This window comes from Dipodomys spectabilis, unplaced genomic scaffold (genome assembly GCF_019054845.1).
Source record: "Dipodomys spectabilis isolate Male_0828 unplaced genomic scaffold, ASM1905484v1 ptg000067l, whole genome shotgun sequence".
Taxonomy (NCBI): Eukaryota; Metazoa; Chordata; class Mammalia; order Rodentia; family Heteromyidae; genus Dipodomys; species Dipodomys spectabilis.
Genome location: NW_024870744.1, coordinates 7,924,957 through 7,941,457, shown reverse-complemented (window position 1 = coordinate 7,941,457; position 16,501 = coordinate 7,924,957). Strand labels below are relative to the sequence as shown.

The 16,501-nt window shown below is 49.3% G+C and overlaps 1 protein-coding gene across 5 annotated transcripts in view; it reads left to right on the top strand.

The window, feature by feature from the left end:
- Positions 1-16,501, top strand: part of Camsap1 (calmodulin regulated spectrin associated protein 1) — a 58,940-nt gene that overhangs the window by 26,017 nt on the left and 16,422 nt on the right. For 2 of the 5 annotated variants that reach the window (XM_042681016.1, XM_042681015.1), the window contains exons 2-5: positions 406-668; positions 1,555-1,716; positions 7,046-7,126; positions 10,537-10,678. In XM_042681016.1, the coding sequence (XP_042536950.1) occupies positions 406-668; positions 1,555-1,716; positions 7,046-7,126; positions 10,537-10,678 (648 nt within the window). Of the gene's footprint in view, positions 1-405; positions 669-1,554; positions 1,717-7,045; positions 7,127-9,330; positions 9,401-10,536; positions 10,679-16,501 lie in introns of those variants that run through there. The other 3 variants (XM_042681019.1, XM_042681018.1, XM_042681017.1) reach the window with 3 other exon arrangements.

Here is a 16,501-nt window from a genome sequence, read left to right as displayed (position 1 = left end):
TAAAGATGTTGCTGTTCAGCCTCTCTTCTCACCTCTGATCTGTGTCAGAGGGAGGGCACACTGAGCCTCTCCCCTGAGTGGATGTAGCTAAACCAGCATGCCTTCTCCCCTGGGGTCCCCAGGTGCTGCCCGCCTGTGCCCTGGTTTCCCCTGGGGCCATGTCTCAGGATTTTCACAAGTCCACGTTGAAGGCTATGGTGGGGGTGGTGTGGTGATGGTATTGCTGTGTTCACCATGAGTATGAGCCGCCATGTGCCTTTGTCCATGCACACAACGGATATAAGGCTGTGCCCCAGGACCCTCGTGTGCCTGCTGCATCTCTGCCAGGATGGTGTGTCCTTGTCCGGTTGTGGGGCATGGAGAGTCTGGAACGTAGGTCTCACTCTGCTTTCTTCCTTGTCTCAGACAACATCCCTGAGGATCTCAGAGACCCTTTTTACATCGACCAGTATGAGCAGGAGCACATTAAGCCGCCTGTTATCAAGCTTCTCCTGTCCAGCGAGCTGTACTGCCGGGTATGCAGTCTCATCCTGAAAGGGGACCAGGCAGCCACCTTACAAGGACACCAGTCCGTCATCCAGGCCCTGTCCCGAAAGGGCCTATATGTGATAGAGAGCGACGACACCCCTGTGACAGATGAGGACCTGGGCCACGCGCCAATAAAGATGGTGAGTGTCAAACTGGGCCAGCTGTCCCCGTAGCCTGGCTGTGCAGGTTCCGTGCCGTCCCTACTCTCAGATGGCAGATAGATGAAGGGAAAGGGTGTGTGAGACAGAGTTGTCTGGACATGCGTACTGCCGATCCTGATTCACCTCTCTTTAAATGTGTAATTGTTCTAGAAAGCGAGGAAAGAGCAGCTTGTTCTCGTTTCTTTTTTCATGAACAGCTGAGATCACAGAGAGGCTCATACATGAAGCGGCAAGGCTGGCCCTGGCAGCTGCTCTAACGTCAGCCATTGAGCCCATCCTACTGGGCGGCTGTGCTTAGGTCTTGTGGGTGTTTTTGTGCCAGAGTCAGTTGGCACATCGTTCTCTCCAGGCAGGTCTTCACCCTATCCCTCTCCAAGGCTGTGCTGTTCATTGCACACCTCTCTAGACCAGCCTGGTGCTGAACCTATTGGTACCCAGCATTTCCTTCATTAGGCTATTCACTAGTATTTTGCACAGAAGTGTGGATTACAGGTTGTGTATAAAATAAAGTTCCCTGTGCTCTGAGGAGAGATACCCAAGGCACTGGATAAGGCCCAGGTTGGCGATGTCAGGCAACCTCTTTCTACATCTGTGAGCATCAGTGCCTCATCTATGGAGGAGGCTCACGGGCCTGCTGGGCGCCAGGGCGTGAGGAACCTGGGCAGCCACACCTAACAGTCCTGGGGCTCAGTAGCCGAACTCCAGGCTCAGGGCCATCTTAAGTGTTAATGTCTCTGTGTGCAGGGAGAGAGAGGGGGAGAAGAAGGGTTGAGGAAGGGAAGGAAGAAGGAAAGAGGTTGCCTGTATTAGGACCGGGGGGTACAGAGTTTTCAGGGTGCTAGCTGCTTGCTGCCTCTGCTCTCAGAGTGCCCACATGGCGATGGTGGATGCCCTGATGATGGCCTACACAGTGGAGATGATCAGCATTGAGAAGGTGGTGGCCAGTGTTAAACGCTTCTCTACATTCAGCGCCTCGAAGGAACTTCCGTACGACCTTGAGGATGCCATGGTGTTCTGGATCAACAAGGTGAGTGCCTGCCCAGTCCTCCAGCAGGACCCTTCAAGTCCACACATGAGGGCCTGGCCCTGGGTCCTGTCATTCAGGACTGCACACTCTGTGTCAGGCGGGTGTCCTCAGTAGTCAGGCACAGAGCAGACAGGTTTTACTCCTGATGACAAAGGGAGGAGCAAGATGGATCTGTATCTGGAAGTGCAGTACATTTGTGCCATTAGGACGGATGAATCTTCATCCTTAGTCCCTGTGTACAGTGAGGGAGCACTCAGTGCGCCTCATAAGACATACGCCATCTTCTCCGTTTACACTTAAAAGCCTAGTGTAGTTTGTAGGCATGTTTGTGTTAGTGAAGTTTATAGGTGTATTTGTGTGTCTGTGTGCCTTTAGTAGCAGTATATTTGTAGGCTTATGAAGTATTTGAATATTAAGCCAACTTACTTGTGTTCAAATGGGGATATCAATAGGCAGAGATGATGAGATTGTGTAGCCCTTGATGGAGGTGACCAGAGTGAGTGGAGAACCTTGAGCTGAAGAGCACAGGGACAGCGCCCAAGCCCAGAGTTCAAGCCCCACGATCAACAACAACAACAACAAAAAAACCAGTGTGTGGAGAAGAGGCGTGCCGAGACACTGTAAACTGTTGGTCATACAGTTTGCATGTGTAAAGCCAGGCCAGCAGCTCCCCTTTGAAGGGTGTCACCACCACTGGGACGGACAGGATTGTGGGTATAAGGGGTTTGCTCATTCTCCAAACTAATTGGAAAGTAAATGAAGAGCGGGAGCACAAATCTGGAACAGGCCTTTCCCAGTTCCTGACTGTCAATCCCAGCCTCTCTGTTCCTATCCTTTTCTAAACAATTTCAGCAGGTTTCATTGTTCCACTTTTATACATACTGACAATCTATTTTGAGCATATTCTTTTTTTGTTCTCCTTTGGTCGGTCATGGGGCCTGAACTCTGGGCCTGGGCACTGTCCCTCACTTCTTCAGCTCAAGGCTACCACTTGAGCCACAGCACCACTTCCAGCTTTTTCTGTTTATGTAGTGCTAAGGAATGGAACCCAAGCCTTCATGCATGTGAGGCAGGCACTGTACCACTGAGCCACCTTCCCAGCTCCTTGACCATATTAATTCTCATACACCTTTCTTATTAACCTAACCCCTTCCTGTTAGTACTCACTTCTTCCACGAGTCTTTTTTCTTTCGCTGCCCCACTTCTCTCTCTGATCAACAACTTTCATTGAGATTCCTTTTTTTAGACATAATTTTAAGTATAAATATAATTTTATTTATTTTTTTTGCCAGTTCTGGGGCTTGACCTCAGGGCCTGAGCACTGTCTCTGAGCTTATTTTGCTCAAGACTATAACTTTACCACTTAAGCCACAGCACCACTTCTGGCTTTCTCTGTATGTGTGGTACTGAGGAATTGAACCAGGGCTTCATGCATGCTAGGCAAGCACTCTACCACTAAGCCACATACCCAGCCAATAAATATAATTTTTTTGTTATTAAGGTATTGTACAGAGAGCTTACCATTTCATAAATCAGGTAATGAGTACAGTATCACCCATTCCTTCACTTTTCCCCAGTTTCCCCTTCCCATCCCTGCCCACCAGTTGCACAATTGCTTTTCTACGTAGTGTATACTGAATACCATAACTGCATTTGTTCCTCCCTCCATTTTTGTGCCCCTCCTCCCCCTCCCCAAAAAAAAGACACACCAAAAACCCCAAAGCAAAACAACAACAACACACACATACACACAAAATCCCGTGTTTCCAATTTACTGGAATTTGTTTGGATAACTAATCTTTTTGGTATTTTTGTTTGTTTGTTTGTTTTTGTTTGTTTTTTGTCTATCATGGGGCTTGAACTCTGGGCTTGGGCACTATCCCTCAGCTCTTCAGCTCAAGGTGAGCCCTCTACCACTTGAGCCACAGCGCCACTTCCGGTTTTCTAGTGGTTTATTGGAGTCTCACAGACTTTCCTTCCCCGGGCTGTCTTTGAACCTCAGTCCTCAGATCTCAGTCTCCTGAGTAGCTAGGATTACTGGCGTGAGCCACCGGTGCCTGGCTAATATTTTTAATGACATTTTTGGGTTCCTCCCTGGCTTTTGTTTTTCTTATGGCTGGCACTTGACCACTTGAGCCCCAGCTCCATTTTTGGCTTTTTGGTGGTTAACTGAAGGTGAGAGTTTGATTTTCCTGCCTCAAACCATACTCCTCAAATATCAGCTTCCTGTGTACCAGGATTATAGATAGACACTCACTTCATTAAGACTCTTCATGTGTTTTTCATATATCATTGTGGTGTATTTCAAAACTATTCACCTTCTATCTTTTTCCCTTTCCTCTTTTCCTCCTAAGTAGCCCCATAGTTAGATTTATATTCTGTGCCTATCTATTTCTCTATATCTCTATGCATTCATCTATAAATAAAAGAATGTGTATAACTATGTCTATGAATATCTATCTACCTGTTTTAGGTCTAGTTTCTACTTATGGGTGAAAGTATAACAGTATCTGATGTGGAGTTTAGCTGTCTTATTCAATATTTTGTCTTCAATTTCATCCCGTTTCCTGCAGATGGTGTGATTTCATTTTTCTTTGTGGCTGTGTAACATAGGCCACATCTTTATCCACTTATCTGCTGTTGGGTACCTTGCTCATTCCCGTTAAGATTGCTGTAATAAACATAGGTATGCAGGTATCTTCGTTGTATATTGATTTATACCCTTTGAATATGGTTGCATGCTCCCTTCTTACTTGATCAGGTTCTTGTGTCTTCCCCTGTTACCATTTTGCCTGTGGACATGGCCATGATGTTCATGTACTTCCCAGGCCTCCTTCTGAAAGCCTACATGCGCTCCCCTCCCCTCTCCTCCTCTTTTTTTTTTTGTTGGCCACGGGACTTGAACTCTGGGCCTGGACAGTATCCCTCAGCTCCACCACTTGAGCCACAGCACCACTTCCGGTTTTCTAGTGGTTTATTGGAGATAAGAGTCTCAAGGTCTTTCCTGCCCAGACTGGCTTTGAACTGTGATCCTCAGCTCTCAACCTCCTGAGTAGCTAGAATTATAGGTGTGAACCACCAGCACCCGGCTATAGTTTTCTGTTGTTGTTGTTGTTTTTTATTTCAAGTGAGAACTCCTTGTATTGTCTATGTTGTCCTTGAACTCCAGGTCAAACCATCTTCTGCATCAGCCTCCCAAGTACCTGGGTCTATAGACACACATCACCACACCCAGCTACCTCTGTATTCTAAATAAATAGAACATAATTGGGCTCTGAACTTGACAGTGGTCATCATATACTGCCTTAGGTCACAACTCATGTGACCCTCCATCCCTGTCCCTGATTCTGCTTGGGTCACACAAGGACTTGACACTCGACAGTCAGCAACTGTTTTGCTTGCCTGCCTCCCTCCCTCCCTCCTTCCCTCCCTCCCTCCCTCCCTCCCTTCCTTCCTTCCTTTCCTTTCTCGGTCGTGGGGCCTGAACTCTGAGCCTGGGTGCTGTCCCTCAGCACCTCTACCACTTGAGCCACAGCACCAGTTCCAGAAGGCACCAGTTTTCATAACCAGTGTGGCTGTTCTTATACCTCACTCTCCTGTGCTTCCGTTCTCATGACCTTTTCTTTTTCCTCACTCAGTTTTTTTTGTTAGGTTCCATGTTTTGCTGTGTCCATAGCGTTTCCACAGAAGCTAGCTTTCCCTAGGGTGTCTAGTTTGGTGATAGTGGAATGGGCCCTGGAGCCCTCCCCATCTACATTCATAGGCTTTCTTCTGAGTCGGGCCCTTGGACGCAGCCTGCTGGGCTTCCCCGGGTCCTGAAAGCTTGAGCTTCCTAGCAGCTTTCCCCCACTTTGCTGGGCTCCGCCCCTGTGTCCCTGCGTCCATAGGCTCCACTCCCACGTCCCTAGGTTCCGCCCCCACATCCCTGCATTCATAGGCTCCTCCCCCTGGTCCCTGCGTTCCGTCCTTGCGGTTGTAGGCTCTACCCCCATGCCCCTGGTTCAGTCTCCCAAGTGGATTTGCAGCAGCCTCTTCATCTTCAGCACCTGAGCTGTCAGTTGGCTGAGTTTCTCTCTTTGTAGCACCACTCTGGAATCCTGTCCTGACCTACCCTAGATTGCAGCGACTAAGGCTGCCTGCTTGCCTGCATCCTGGACTCCCTTTGCCTCCTCCTGGCCTGAGCCTTCGTCTTCTGCACTCTGAGACACAGAATTTCTGCAGAGCTCCCTTCTTCTGTGTTGTTGTGCAACTTAGATTCACCCTTGTGTTTGGGGGCACTGCCCAGCTTCCTGCTTCCAGGACTGCACCAGCAAGCATGCTAGTTCCTGGTCCTCTGTGTCCTAGATTGTCTCTGGTTTAGGTTCTTTTCTTTTCCGGGCTCTCTGAAGTTGTTGCATGGTGAGCTGCCTTCCTGGGGCTCTCGGAAGTTTTTTTATTGATTCCTAGCCACTTTCTGTTTTGAAATTTTTCTTTTCTGTTGTTTTTTTTTTTTTAAAGCATACTTATTTTATAAGAGGGGGTTTCTGTGTGACATCTGTACACACTTACACAGCATGTCCCAGTCAACCTAATTCCCTCTGTCACTCTCCTGTCACCTGCAGCACGCTGGCTGCATTGTGTTCCTATAATAGTGCCGCCCACTGCCCCGGTTCTACCACGCTGCTGCTTTTTGGGGTTAGTTTTGCCTCTCCCAGGTTTTGGTAAATATGGAATTACATACTTTGTACTTTTCGTCTTCTTATTCCTCCTCCTCCTCTTCTGCTTCCTCTTTTTCTTCTTTCTCCTCTTCCTCCTCCTTTATTTTGTGCCAGTACTCCCAGATTTGTCTGCCCCTGTTGGTTTTGAACCATAACCCTTAGGTCTCAGTCTCCTGAGTAGTGACTTGGTAAAGGGATGTTCAGCTTAAGTTTTACAATTGAATTCTGTTTACTGTGGTCAAGGAAAGTGGGCTTGTGTGGGTTAGATTCTTTGATGGGGTGTCTCAGCCACCGCTCTGTGAGCACATTTGTTAGTAGCGTTGGCGAGCAGGTTCTGTGCACATGGTGCTTGTGTGGCCAGGGACGGCTGCTGGACTTGGCGATTCTGCCATGTGATGCGGGACTCACCTCCTGCATTTGGGAGGCACACTCATCTCCTGGCAGGGGAGGCTGGCCCAGTCGCTCGTGGCAAGTCTCAGCCACAGAGACCCATTGTTTCTGACTGTAACTGGCCCAGGCTACCAGTGACTCAGCTGAGTTACAGCAGGGGAAGTGGGTCTGGTGGTGAAGTGGAGGTTTGGGCACTGATGTGGGAGAGCATTCGTGTTCATAATACATTGTCTTCTCTTTAGGTAAACCTTAAAATGAGAGAGATAACAGAGAAAGAAGTTAAATTGAAACAGCAGTTACTGGAAAGTCCAGCTCATCAAAAGGTAAAGAGTAAATGTAATTTCTCCGGATTACACTAAGTTAATGTTCCTAGTTTTAGAGTTTCGTGTGTAACTACTGTGTGATTTACTTGTATTCTTCGAGCCTCTGGGTGGGCTGAGTTTTGCTGCCTCCATGAGGAGCGAGTGGTCACAGACAGTCTCCCGTCTTCCCCGGCAGAGGGGCTGTGGTTGTTCAGCGGTAGGAGGGCATGGGCTTCTGGGAAGAGCGGGGTGGCTTGTGAGTAGGGGGTCGGATACCTGGCAGAGTGGAAAGGCAGCGAGCAAGGAGGAATTGCCTGGTGCTCATGGTGCCTGTGCGGATCCTGAAATGGCCCTTGAGGTGCAGTGGCTGTGGGTGTCAGTGCAGATTGCCTGTGTCTTGGGAAGGTGCACATGGTATGTTCCCTGTTTGGGGCATTGGTCTCTTCCCCGGCATCATTTTTCCTTTGCCTCGGGACTTAGTTTCCCTCAGTTAAGTGGCCGTAGTAAGTGCAGACAGGCGCAGCAGGACTGTCTACATGGGCTTGCACTGGGAAGTGAGGTGCCGCCTCACTTCCTCCGCCGGCCTGCTTAGGTCAGGCCTTGGCAAGCGACTGCCTGGCGTGCACACAGCACACACATGGGCACAGGCCAAACTCCTGAGTCAGATGGAAGTCTTCCTTGGCCCCCGGCCTTGCCCATGTTCTGAGTTACTCTTGGTTCTGCGAAGGAGAGTGTGTGGAGGGATGGGCTCCCTGTCGCCGCAGTGTCCGGAGGGCGTGTGCTCTGGAAAGCCTCTGCTTCCCAGAGGCTGTCCTGCCTCTGCGGTGTGAGCACATGGCCCCGGCGTCCCTTGACCAGCTCTGCTGACCTTCCTCTCACCTTCCTTCCCGCTTCCCGAGCAGTCTCCCTCCAAGTGGTATTGGAAGTTAGTGCCCGTAAGTGACCCAGCCGCCAGCCGCCGTCTGCAGAGACATCCTGTTGCCGTCATACGCTTCCATTCAGATCGCTCGCACCCAAACTAGTTTTCATTTATTTTGTTTGTTTTGTTTGTTTGTTTTTGTTTAAATGTCCACCTTCTCCAGTGTGAGCTATGACCTGGCTGGGCTGAGTGGGCGCTGTAATGTGGCACTTTAGAATCCTTAGATGGATTTTGCCCAAGCTCTTACTGACTTCTCTTAAGTGATCAGTGTAGTGTAATGACGGGACATTCTCTTCTTTCTGGTAGACATTGCAAGGACTCTTTATGCTTTGTTCTTCTAAGAATGGTACTTAACATGACCTTCCCTGGTACCCCTGGTGTGGGTTCAAGTAGATTTCAGAGAGGGCTTTTGCTGGCTTTTCCAGTTCCCTGGTCCTCCTCCTGTGGCCTCCCTCCCTAGGTTTGTCCAAAGTGGGGAAGAGTGTCTGCGCTTCTAGGCCGGGATCTGAGTTTGTCAAGGGTTTCTGGAGTTAAAGGCGAATTTCCACATAGATAGGAAAGGAAGTTAAAAATGGATTTGGTTCAGCAGTTTCCCCTTGTGCGCCACCTGGTGGCCCATTTTGGAAGTGGAGCAGTTGCACAGCACTGTAGAAAACACGTTTTCATAGGAGTTTTTGGACACCAGTCTTTTTTAGACTGTGTTGATGTGCCCCTTTGTTTGCTGGATATTGATGGATCTCCACGACTTGGCTCTGGTAGCGTTTACTTTGGGCTCCTTCCTGAGGGGCTCCTGTGGCATGGCTGCCTATGGCCCATCCGAACCTGACCATGCTTCCTGTTGAAGGCCACCTTGCTTCTCTTCGCCTACTTTAGTGAGAACAAGGAGGAAAACATGTTTAATGAGTAATGACATCTGTTAACATCTTGAGCCCTGAACATGATCGGGGTAGAGGCTCCCAACAAACTCGGCTGTCTTATATAAAGGAAGTGTGGTTTCAGATGACTTTGGTGAAAACAGAAAAAAATGTGACCAACCACAGTGCCCTTTTATGAGCGTGCCCATGATTGTCTTCCCATGGTGTTCGGTACATAGGGCACGGAGACAGAGTGGGGTCAAGATTGACAGGTTGTACCTGAACGCCTTATAGCTAGAGGTTTGGAAACACGGATGAGCAAGGCAGTCACGTGAGACCCTTGGGTCCTGCAGCTCAGTGTCAGCCTGATTTTACCCCACGCCATCCATCTTTACTCAAGAAACCATTTGCTTTACTGCATGACTGCTTGCTCCTGTGTCTGCCATCTCTGTGGAAGCCTGGCCTGGCGCATGCTGTGGTGCACTGCATGCTGGAACCCGTGGACTTTGCACGTGTGGTACAGTATGAGGCGGGTTCTCTGTTGTAGTGCGTGCCGTGGAGTCTGAGAAACAAGTTAAAGTGTGTTAGAACTTTTTAAAAAGCATATAACAAGCCTTATCTTTAAATTTGAAAGAATTTTTGGGCTGGTGTGGAGTTACAGTGGTAGATTACTTGCCAAGCCACATGTCAGACTCTGGGTTTGATTCCCACACTACAAAACAACAACAACAGGAGATTCGTAAGAAATGTTTTCTGGTAAGCATACTTACTGAGATAGCAACTTGAAGTCCTAGGTTGTTGAGATACTTCTTCAAGTTGGTCTCATCTGCAGAACGCTCAGGACTCCTGAGTCACTGTAAGTGGCTGGTTTTCGTTCTCTGGTTGCACCATGCATGCTCCCTTCGGAGGACACGCAGTACGTTAAAGCAGTATGGGGTGCCAACGCCATAAGCAGCAGTGCAGTATGACCTCGAGACGTCTCTGCTGAGCACCCTGGGGCTGCAGGAGTGGAGCTGGGGGCTGGCAGAGACAGTGTCCAGACACAGGGCTTCCTCTAAGCGCAGCGCTCCGGAGGCTTCAGACGGATCCATGCACACTCAGTTCAGTGGCCTTCCTTCCCACATGCTTTGTTGCAGTTCTTAGAGCCGTTCCTGGTTACAGAAGGAAACAATTTGTCTAACCAAGTTTCTGAACTTTTTCAAACTACATACTAACACTGTCTTGTAGTTTTTTAATGGCCAAGGTTACCACTCATGGTACTTAGCCTGGTATTCCAAGCATTGGATTTTCACCACTTAACTTGTTTCTCATTAGTTTTTAGTGTGTTGGCTTTTGGTAGTATAGCTGTACGTCTGCCTCCTCCTGTGTGTGCCTACCACCACTAGTGCCAGTGTGGCGTTAGACTGTCCCTGGTGGTGCTGGCAGCGAGCTGCTGCCGGGCAGTACGGTGGAGGCACACAGTCAGTCCCTGGACTTGACCGGCCTATGTGTTCTTGGCAGTGAATGTCACGTAGGCACTCGGAACTTTTCCAGGTGATCATAACTGTTCATGTGTCTCTAGGCTCTGTGTGAATTCTTGCTACAGCAGTGTGCCTGTAATGTACATGGGGGTGAAGCGACCTCACACGCAGAGACCATTTTCCTTTTATCAACTGCAGGTCCGCTATCGGCGAGAGCACCCTTCTGCTAGGCAGTCACCCTACTTCCCGTTGTTGGAGGACTTGATGAGAGACGGCAGTGATGGCGCTGCTCTCTTAGCGGTGGTTCACTATTACTGCCCAGAGCAGATGAAACTGGATGGTGAGTGGAGAATGCACCCCTCAACAGCCCTGGAAGGCCAGTGAAAAGCTTCAGTGTGTGCTGAATGTCCCCATATGAGAGGGAGCGAGGAGCCCCTGAGCACTGTGTCCATGGGAGCTCTAGCACAGGTGCAGCTGTTGAGGGACTTGCTTGGTGTATGCCCGCAAACCTGCATTTTATCTAATGCAGATATTGCCCGTGAATGTGTTTGTACTTTACCTGTGTCTCCTCATGAGTGGCGTGGCCTGGCCATGCCTCCGATTGATTCCAACACCTAGAACTTAAGTCGTGGATGTGGAAGTCAGTGCTGAGTTCAGTCTGTTCGTAGAGCATTTCTGAATGCCTGCCGTGTGACAGCCCAGTGCCACTCCTGTGACAGCCCTGCCCTTGGGTGCTTCTGGGTGGAGTAAAGGGCCACAGGGGCACAGGACCCGAGGCTCCCAGGGTGCTGGGGACTACAACCATGTCGGTGCATCTGGAGTGGGCAGGTGGAAGGCCAGCGGTGTGTCCCTGATGAGGGTTCACACCAAGCGTTGTCTCACACGCCCACCCTGGTGGCTGCGGTAGAGTTCCCACTTCAAGAACAGGAGTGCCAGGTCTCACAGATGGTTCACACAAAATCGTCTTATAGATCCAGAGCTGCTCTTGAAAGACAAGGGCGGGTGGGGAGCTCAAGGCTCCAGGAGGGGTACCCACAATGAGTATATGGGCACCTGGGCCTGTCTGTGGGCTTGAGTCTTTATGTTCACCTTGGGGATGGTGTATGTCAGAGGTTATCCCTAAGCCTTTTGGCGAAAGGGTTACGAAGGCTCTCCCGTCCAAGCCAGCTCCCCAGGTGCGATGTCTAGGGGCCAGGAAGGGAGTGGGTGGAAGGGAGGCTGAGAGGCAGCTCCCCCACATGGCATAGAAATGCCAGGGGAGAAGGGTAGGGTCTGAGTTTGGGGTAGAGTTTCACTGACACAGCACTTGCCCAGCATGCACACAGCCCTTCTGAAAGGGAAGGTCTAGGACTAATGACACTGTGGCGCTGTAGGGATTCTCTCACAGCACTGCTGCTGGGAACATTCTAGAAACCATGCTTTCTAAGGAAACAGCCTTTCACTGACTGACAGCGCCACGTCAGGCCTCATACCCAGGTGGGTGGACAAGAACGCAGTGTGCACCGTGATGGAGGTCCTGGAGGGGAAGAGGCTGCAAGGAAAAAGGGCGGCGACGCAGCTCCTCCTCCACTGCTGCTGCATCCTTGGCTTCCCACCTCTCGCTGTCCCGCCGCGGGGGCACTGTCGGGCCCACCGTGTAGCTCGCCAGGGCCTATTCAGCGTAGCCGCCTCGCAGCCCGGCCACTGGGGACAGACTCCATACACGGACAGAACTGCAAGGAGAAGCTGACAGAGCTACACATCACTTCACAGAAACTGACGGGGGAAAGTGTTTAAGGAAGACCATAAAAGACTTGAACACAAAATGAAGCTTGTACCAGTCAGCGTACCAACCATTGTGGCACATGCCTTCCTAAAAAAATAAACAAGGGCTGGCCCTGGCTGCTCACACCGTAACCTAGCTGTTCAGGAAGGTGAAGTGGTTTGAAGCAGTAGGGGGAGGGAAAGTTCATGAGACTCTTACCTCCAGTTAACCACCTCCCCGCCCCCCTCCCCCATAAAAAACTAAAGTTTGAGCCATGGCTCAAGTGGGAATAGCACCCAGGTCCTGAGTTCAAACTCCAGGACTGGCAAAAAAAGGAAAATAAATAAGTACATATGAAAGCATTTATAAAAAGTGAACTTATTCTAGGCCGCTAAGGAAACCCTGACAGATCCCAAAGCATTAGTACATCTTCCTGTGCAGGTTAGAAGTTGGTACATAGGTGTGACCTTTGTCTACACTCCTCTGAAGCAAGAGTGGAGCTGGGACCAGAGACGCTGTTTACAGATGTGTCGTGGGCCACAGAGGATGTGAGTGGAGTTGCTCCTTGCGTGCTGCCAGGGCAGCCGCTCTTACCTCTGCTGTTCCTGACATAGCCCAGCCATCGGAAGTAACACCTGGGCACATTTGTTAAACAAGGGACAAATGTTAGCTTACCAGAACTTGCAGGACGGTTGAAGGGGATGTAGTCGGGGTATGTTGCCTCAAGTCCATACTTTGGAATTAATGAATTATGTTTATTGCAATGCATTAGAAAAGAAGTATTCTCAAAGAAAGCTGAAGGAATGGCTGGGCATGGTGGTGCGTGCCTGTGATCCCAGCCACATGGGAGAGGCAGGAAGAGCTTGAATTTAAAGCCAGCTGCAGCAAAGTTACTATCTAAAAGCAAAAAAGGCTGGTGGTGTAGCCCAAGTGTTAGAGAGGGCATGTAGCATGCATGAACCCCTAGGCTCAGTCCCTAGTACTGCCCCAGACCAAAAATTTGAAAGAGGAAAAAATGCTTATTTCTCTAGTAAAAATCACTTCAAAACAAAGCAGGCAAACAGCTGTGTTGCAAGTCCCATGGTGGATAAAACTTAGACATCTCTTCACTCTGAACAGCAGACCCAACTGATCAGAAAGCAGAACGGAAGGGCAAGATGGCTCACTGCTAGACTCCTGGAGCTGTAAAGTAAAAGCTGTGGCACACTGGTGCCTGGGAGTATCTTTGAAAGTTGCTCTGAAGAGTAGGAAGAATCCAGGTCTCCTCTGCTCCTAACTAGCATGAGGTTGGGGTAGGGTACGCCGTTTGGTGGCCAGCCACCAGGGCAGGAGGGGGGAGCGATGCCGGCTCACCTGCGCCGCCAGCCTTCCTCCCAACCAGTCCCCTGCAGCACAGCCCGCTTCCTGATGCTTCTCTCCTGACCACAGAGGACGCGCAGGTGTCCACAGATCCCGCCGTCTGAGGAAAGCCCTGACCAGAATCAGCACCCCCGCCACACAGACAGCGCCAAATAAGATGCAGGGATGAGAGGGACTGGAAAAGAAGGCCTAGAACACATTGAACCGCTGTGTCTGGAATTACTTCTTAAAGAGGTCCAGAGAGGGGTGTATTTGGTTGTGCCAAAATGTAAGAATTCACTGAAGAGCTAGAAGACAATTGGAGAAATTGCTCAGAAAATAGACCCCCTCTCCCCCAAAAAAGACATGGGAAAGGGTAGAAAATACAGAGGATAGTTATAGGAAGTTAGAAAAAGCAGGAGGATGCAGTCAAGAAAGAAAAAAAAATAGGGGAATGTCCTAAGGAAGACCTAGATATTGCCACCTGCCCTGCGGCCAGTGTGATTGTTAAAGGAGATGAAGCAGGTCACATAGGACACGTTATGAATCTGTATGATGCCACACACCCCACACACAGTCCTGAGAGCAGGACAGTGGCGGAGCCCCTCCTCCTGTGAGAGACTGAGCAGAGTGCTGTCGGCTCCAGGGGACGCCAGCCGGCTGTGTATTAAGTCCTCTGGGAAGCACACCAGCGCTCAGGACCAAGGTGAAGATAAGGAAGGTGCGCCTCGGAGCTCCCAGCTAGACAGAGGCAGCTGTTCCATCCAGGAGACACAAAAGTTTCTGAAGGAGCACAGGAGAGGTTTTGTGTACCTCCACTATGGAGACAGTCACGTGGTTACTGGCTGGAAGCGCAGATCTGCAGTGTGGCTGTAGGGAGGCCAGTGTGAGGGAGGGAGGGAGAACAGGGCTCGACTGGAATAACAGGTGCATGCAGTCAGCTCCTCAGTGCAGGTGGAATCGGGTAGAATATTCTCAGGAGAATGTAGGGCCTCAGGAGAGGGTAGGGTTGGCAGAGGACTTTTTATTACAGTTTAAAAAATCTTTTTTTTTTTTTGTCGGTCGTGGGGCTTGAACTCTGGGCCTGGGCGCTGTCCCTCAGCTTTTCAGCTCTAGCCGAGCGCTCTACCACTTGAGCTACAGCGCCACTTCCGGTTTTCTGGTGGTTTATTGGAGATAGGAGTCTCACGGTCTTTCCTGCCCGGGCTGGCTTTGAACCGCAATCCTCAGATCTCAGCCTCCTGAGTAGCTAGGATTACAGGCGTGAGCCACCAGCACCTGGCTAGTTTAAAAAATCTTATATGGCATTTTTAAAATTTAGTTTTTTAACTTGTTATTATAAAGAATATGTACAGAGGGTTAGAGTTACATAAGTCAGGTGAAGAGAACATTTCTTGTTGGACAGTCACCCCTGCCCTCACTCCCTCCCAGCTTTCCCCTCTTATGTGGCATTTTAATGACTTTGTGTACCTTATTAAGATAAGAATTAAAGTATTAGATTAAGGAAAAATAAAAAAATTTCATGTTTTAAAGAGAATATATAAAACTAAAATTCTTTTAAAGGATTAATCCGACAATCTTTGGCAAAGATCCTAAAAACAGGAAAACTTGAAGGATATAACAAATGAGATATAAGCACTAATCTAGTAGATAATTCAAGAAAGGTGACTGAGATTATTAGTGTGTCATGAACATGTGGCGTGGTAGGTGTGACACGTGCAGTTGTCTAACCACAAAGGAAATGGACTCAGGAGTCCAGGACAGCCCTGTGGGCTGGCATGTCGCTGGCTGTTTTCTCTGGCTCTGAAGAGATTGACTGCTTCTGTTGTGTGAACTCCCAGAGAATAGGAAGAGATGGAAGGCGCCCTCGCTCTTTGTGAGAGAGGGCCATTCCCTGGCACTATGAATAGATCACAAGAGGGCAGTGACAGGCTGGCTTTCCAGAAATACTATGTGAAGTATTAGAAGACAAGAATAAAAATGGAACATACTGTAATGGCTGTCTGAATGTGAGTTAGTGACTTGATTTAACGTGACAGTGGTAGAGACCCTAGGCTGCTGCACATGTGCCCCTGACAGACAGTAGAGTGGTTTAGGAGGCCAGACAGAGGGGCCTCCCCCAGCCTGGCTCCTGGCCCCAGGGCTGCTGGGTTCCCTGCTTCATATACAGCAGCATCAACTCAGTGTAAATGTCTATTGCAAAACAGGGAGGTTGGAAAGAACCTGAGAATGAAGTCAGCAAAAGGGATGCAAGAAAAAAAATTAAAATATAAAAGCGAAAATATGTTAAAAAGCTGTTAAGAGCAACTGTCTTGACTTACGCTTGTAATCCCAGCTACCTAGGAAGCAGAGATTGGGAAAGATCACAGTTTGAAGCTAGACTGAGCAAAAAGGGAATCAGGACTCTGTCTCAGCAGTTAGGCCTGACACAGTGCACACTGGTGATCGCGGCTCTGCAGGAGACCTAATGGAGGACCCTAGTCTGAAGTCCACCTGGTCTGACAATGAAACCAAAGTGTGGCCCAAGTGGTAAGCACGTGTCTAGTAAGCACGAGGCCCTGGGTTCAAACTCAGGACAGCTGTCAGAATAAAGTAGGAAACTTCCTGACAGTGCATGGGAGGAAGAGACTTAAACATCCTTCATCATGGAGAATCAGAATCCTAAAAATTACAATTTCTCGAGATTGTTCTGTAAATTTATTGCCAGTCCAGTAAATACTTTGTTTTCACAGAAATTGACCAGTCAAGGGCTGCGAAGGTGGCTTAGTGGTAGAGTACTTGCCTAGCATACATGAAGCCCCGGGTTCTATTCCTCAGTACCACATACACAGAAAAAGCCAAACTGGTCAAAAAAGGAAAAATAAGAAATTGACCAGTCAACCCAAAACTTGTGTGGAGTAGCAGGGGTCAAGGAGCAAAGTGAACACGTTATTCTGATGGAGGCTTAATGCCTGCTCGTGTCTTACCAGACTCCCCCAGGGTAGTGGCTTGTCGTATTGCATCTGAAGAGGGTAGAGGCTTCTCCACAGATTGACTCCCTCAGACTTCCTACTAGCTTTCACTTGCCACCATTTCTGGCCT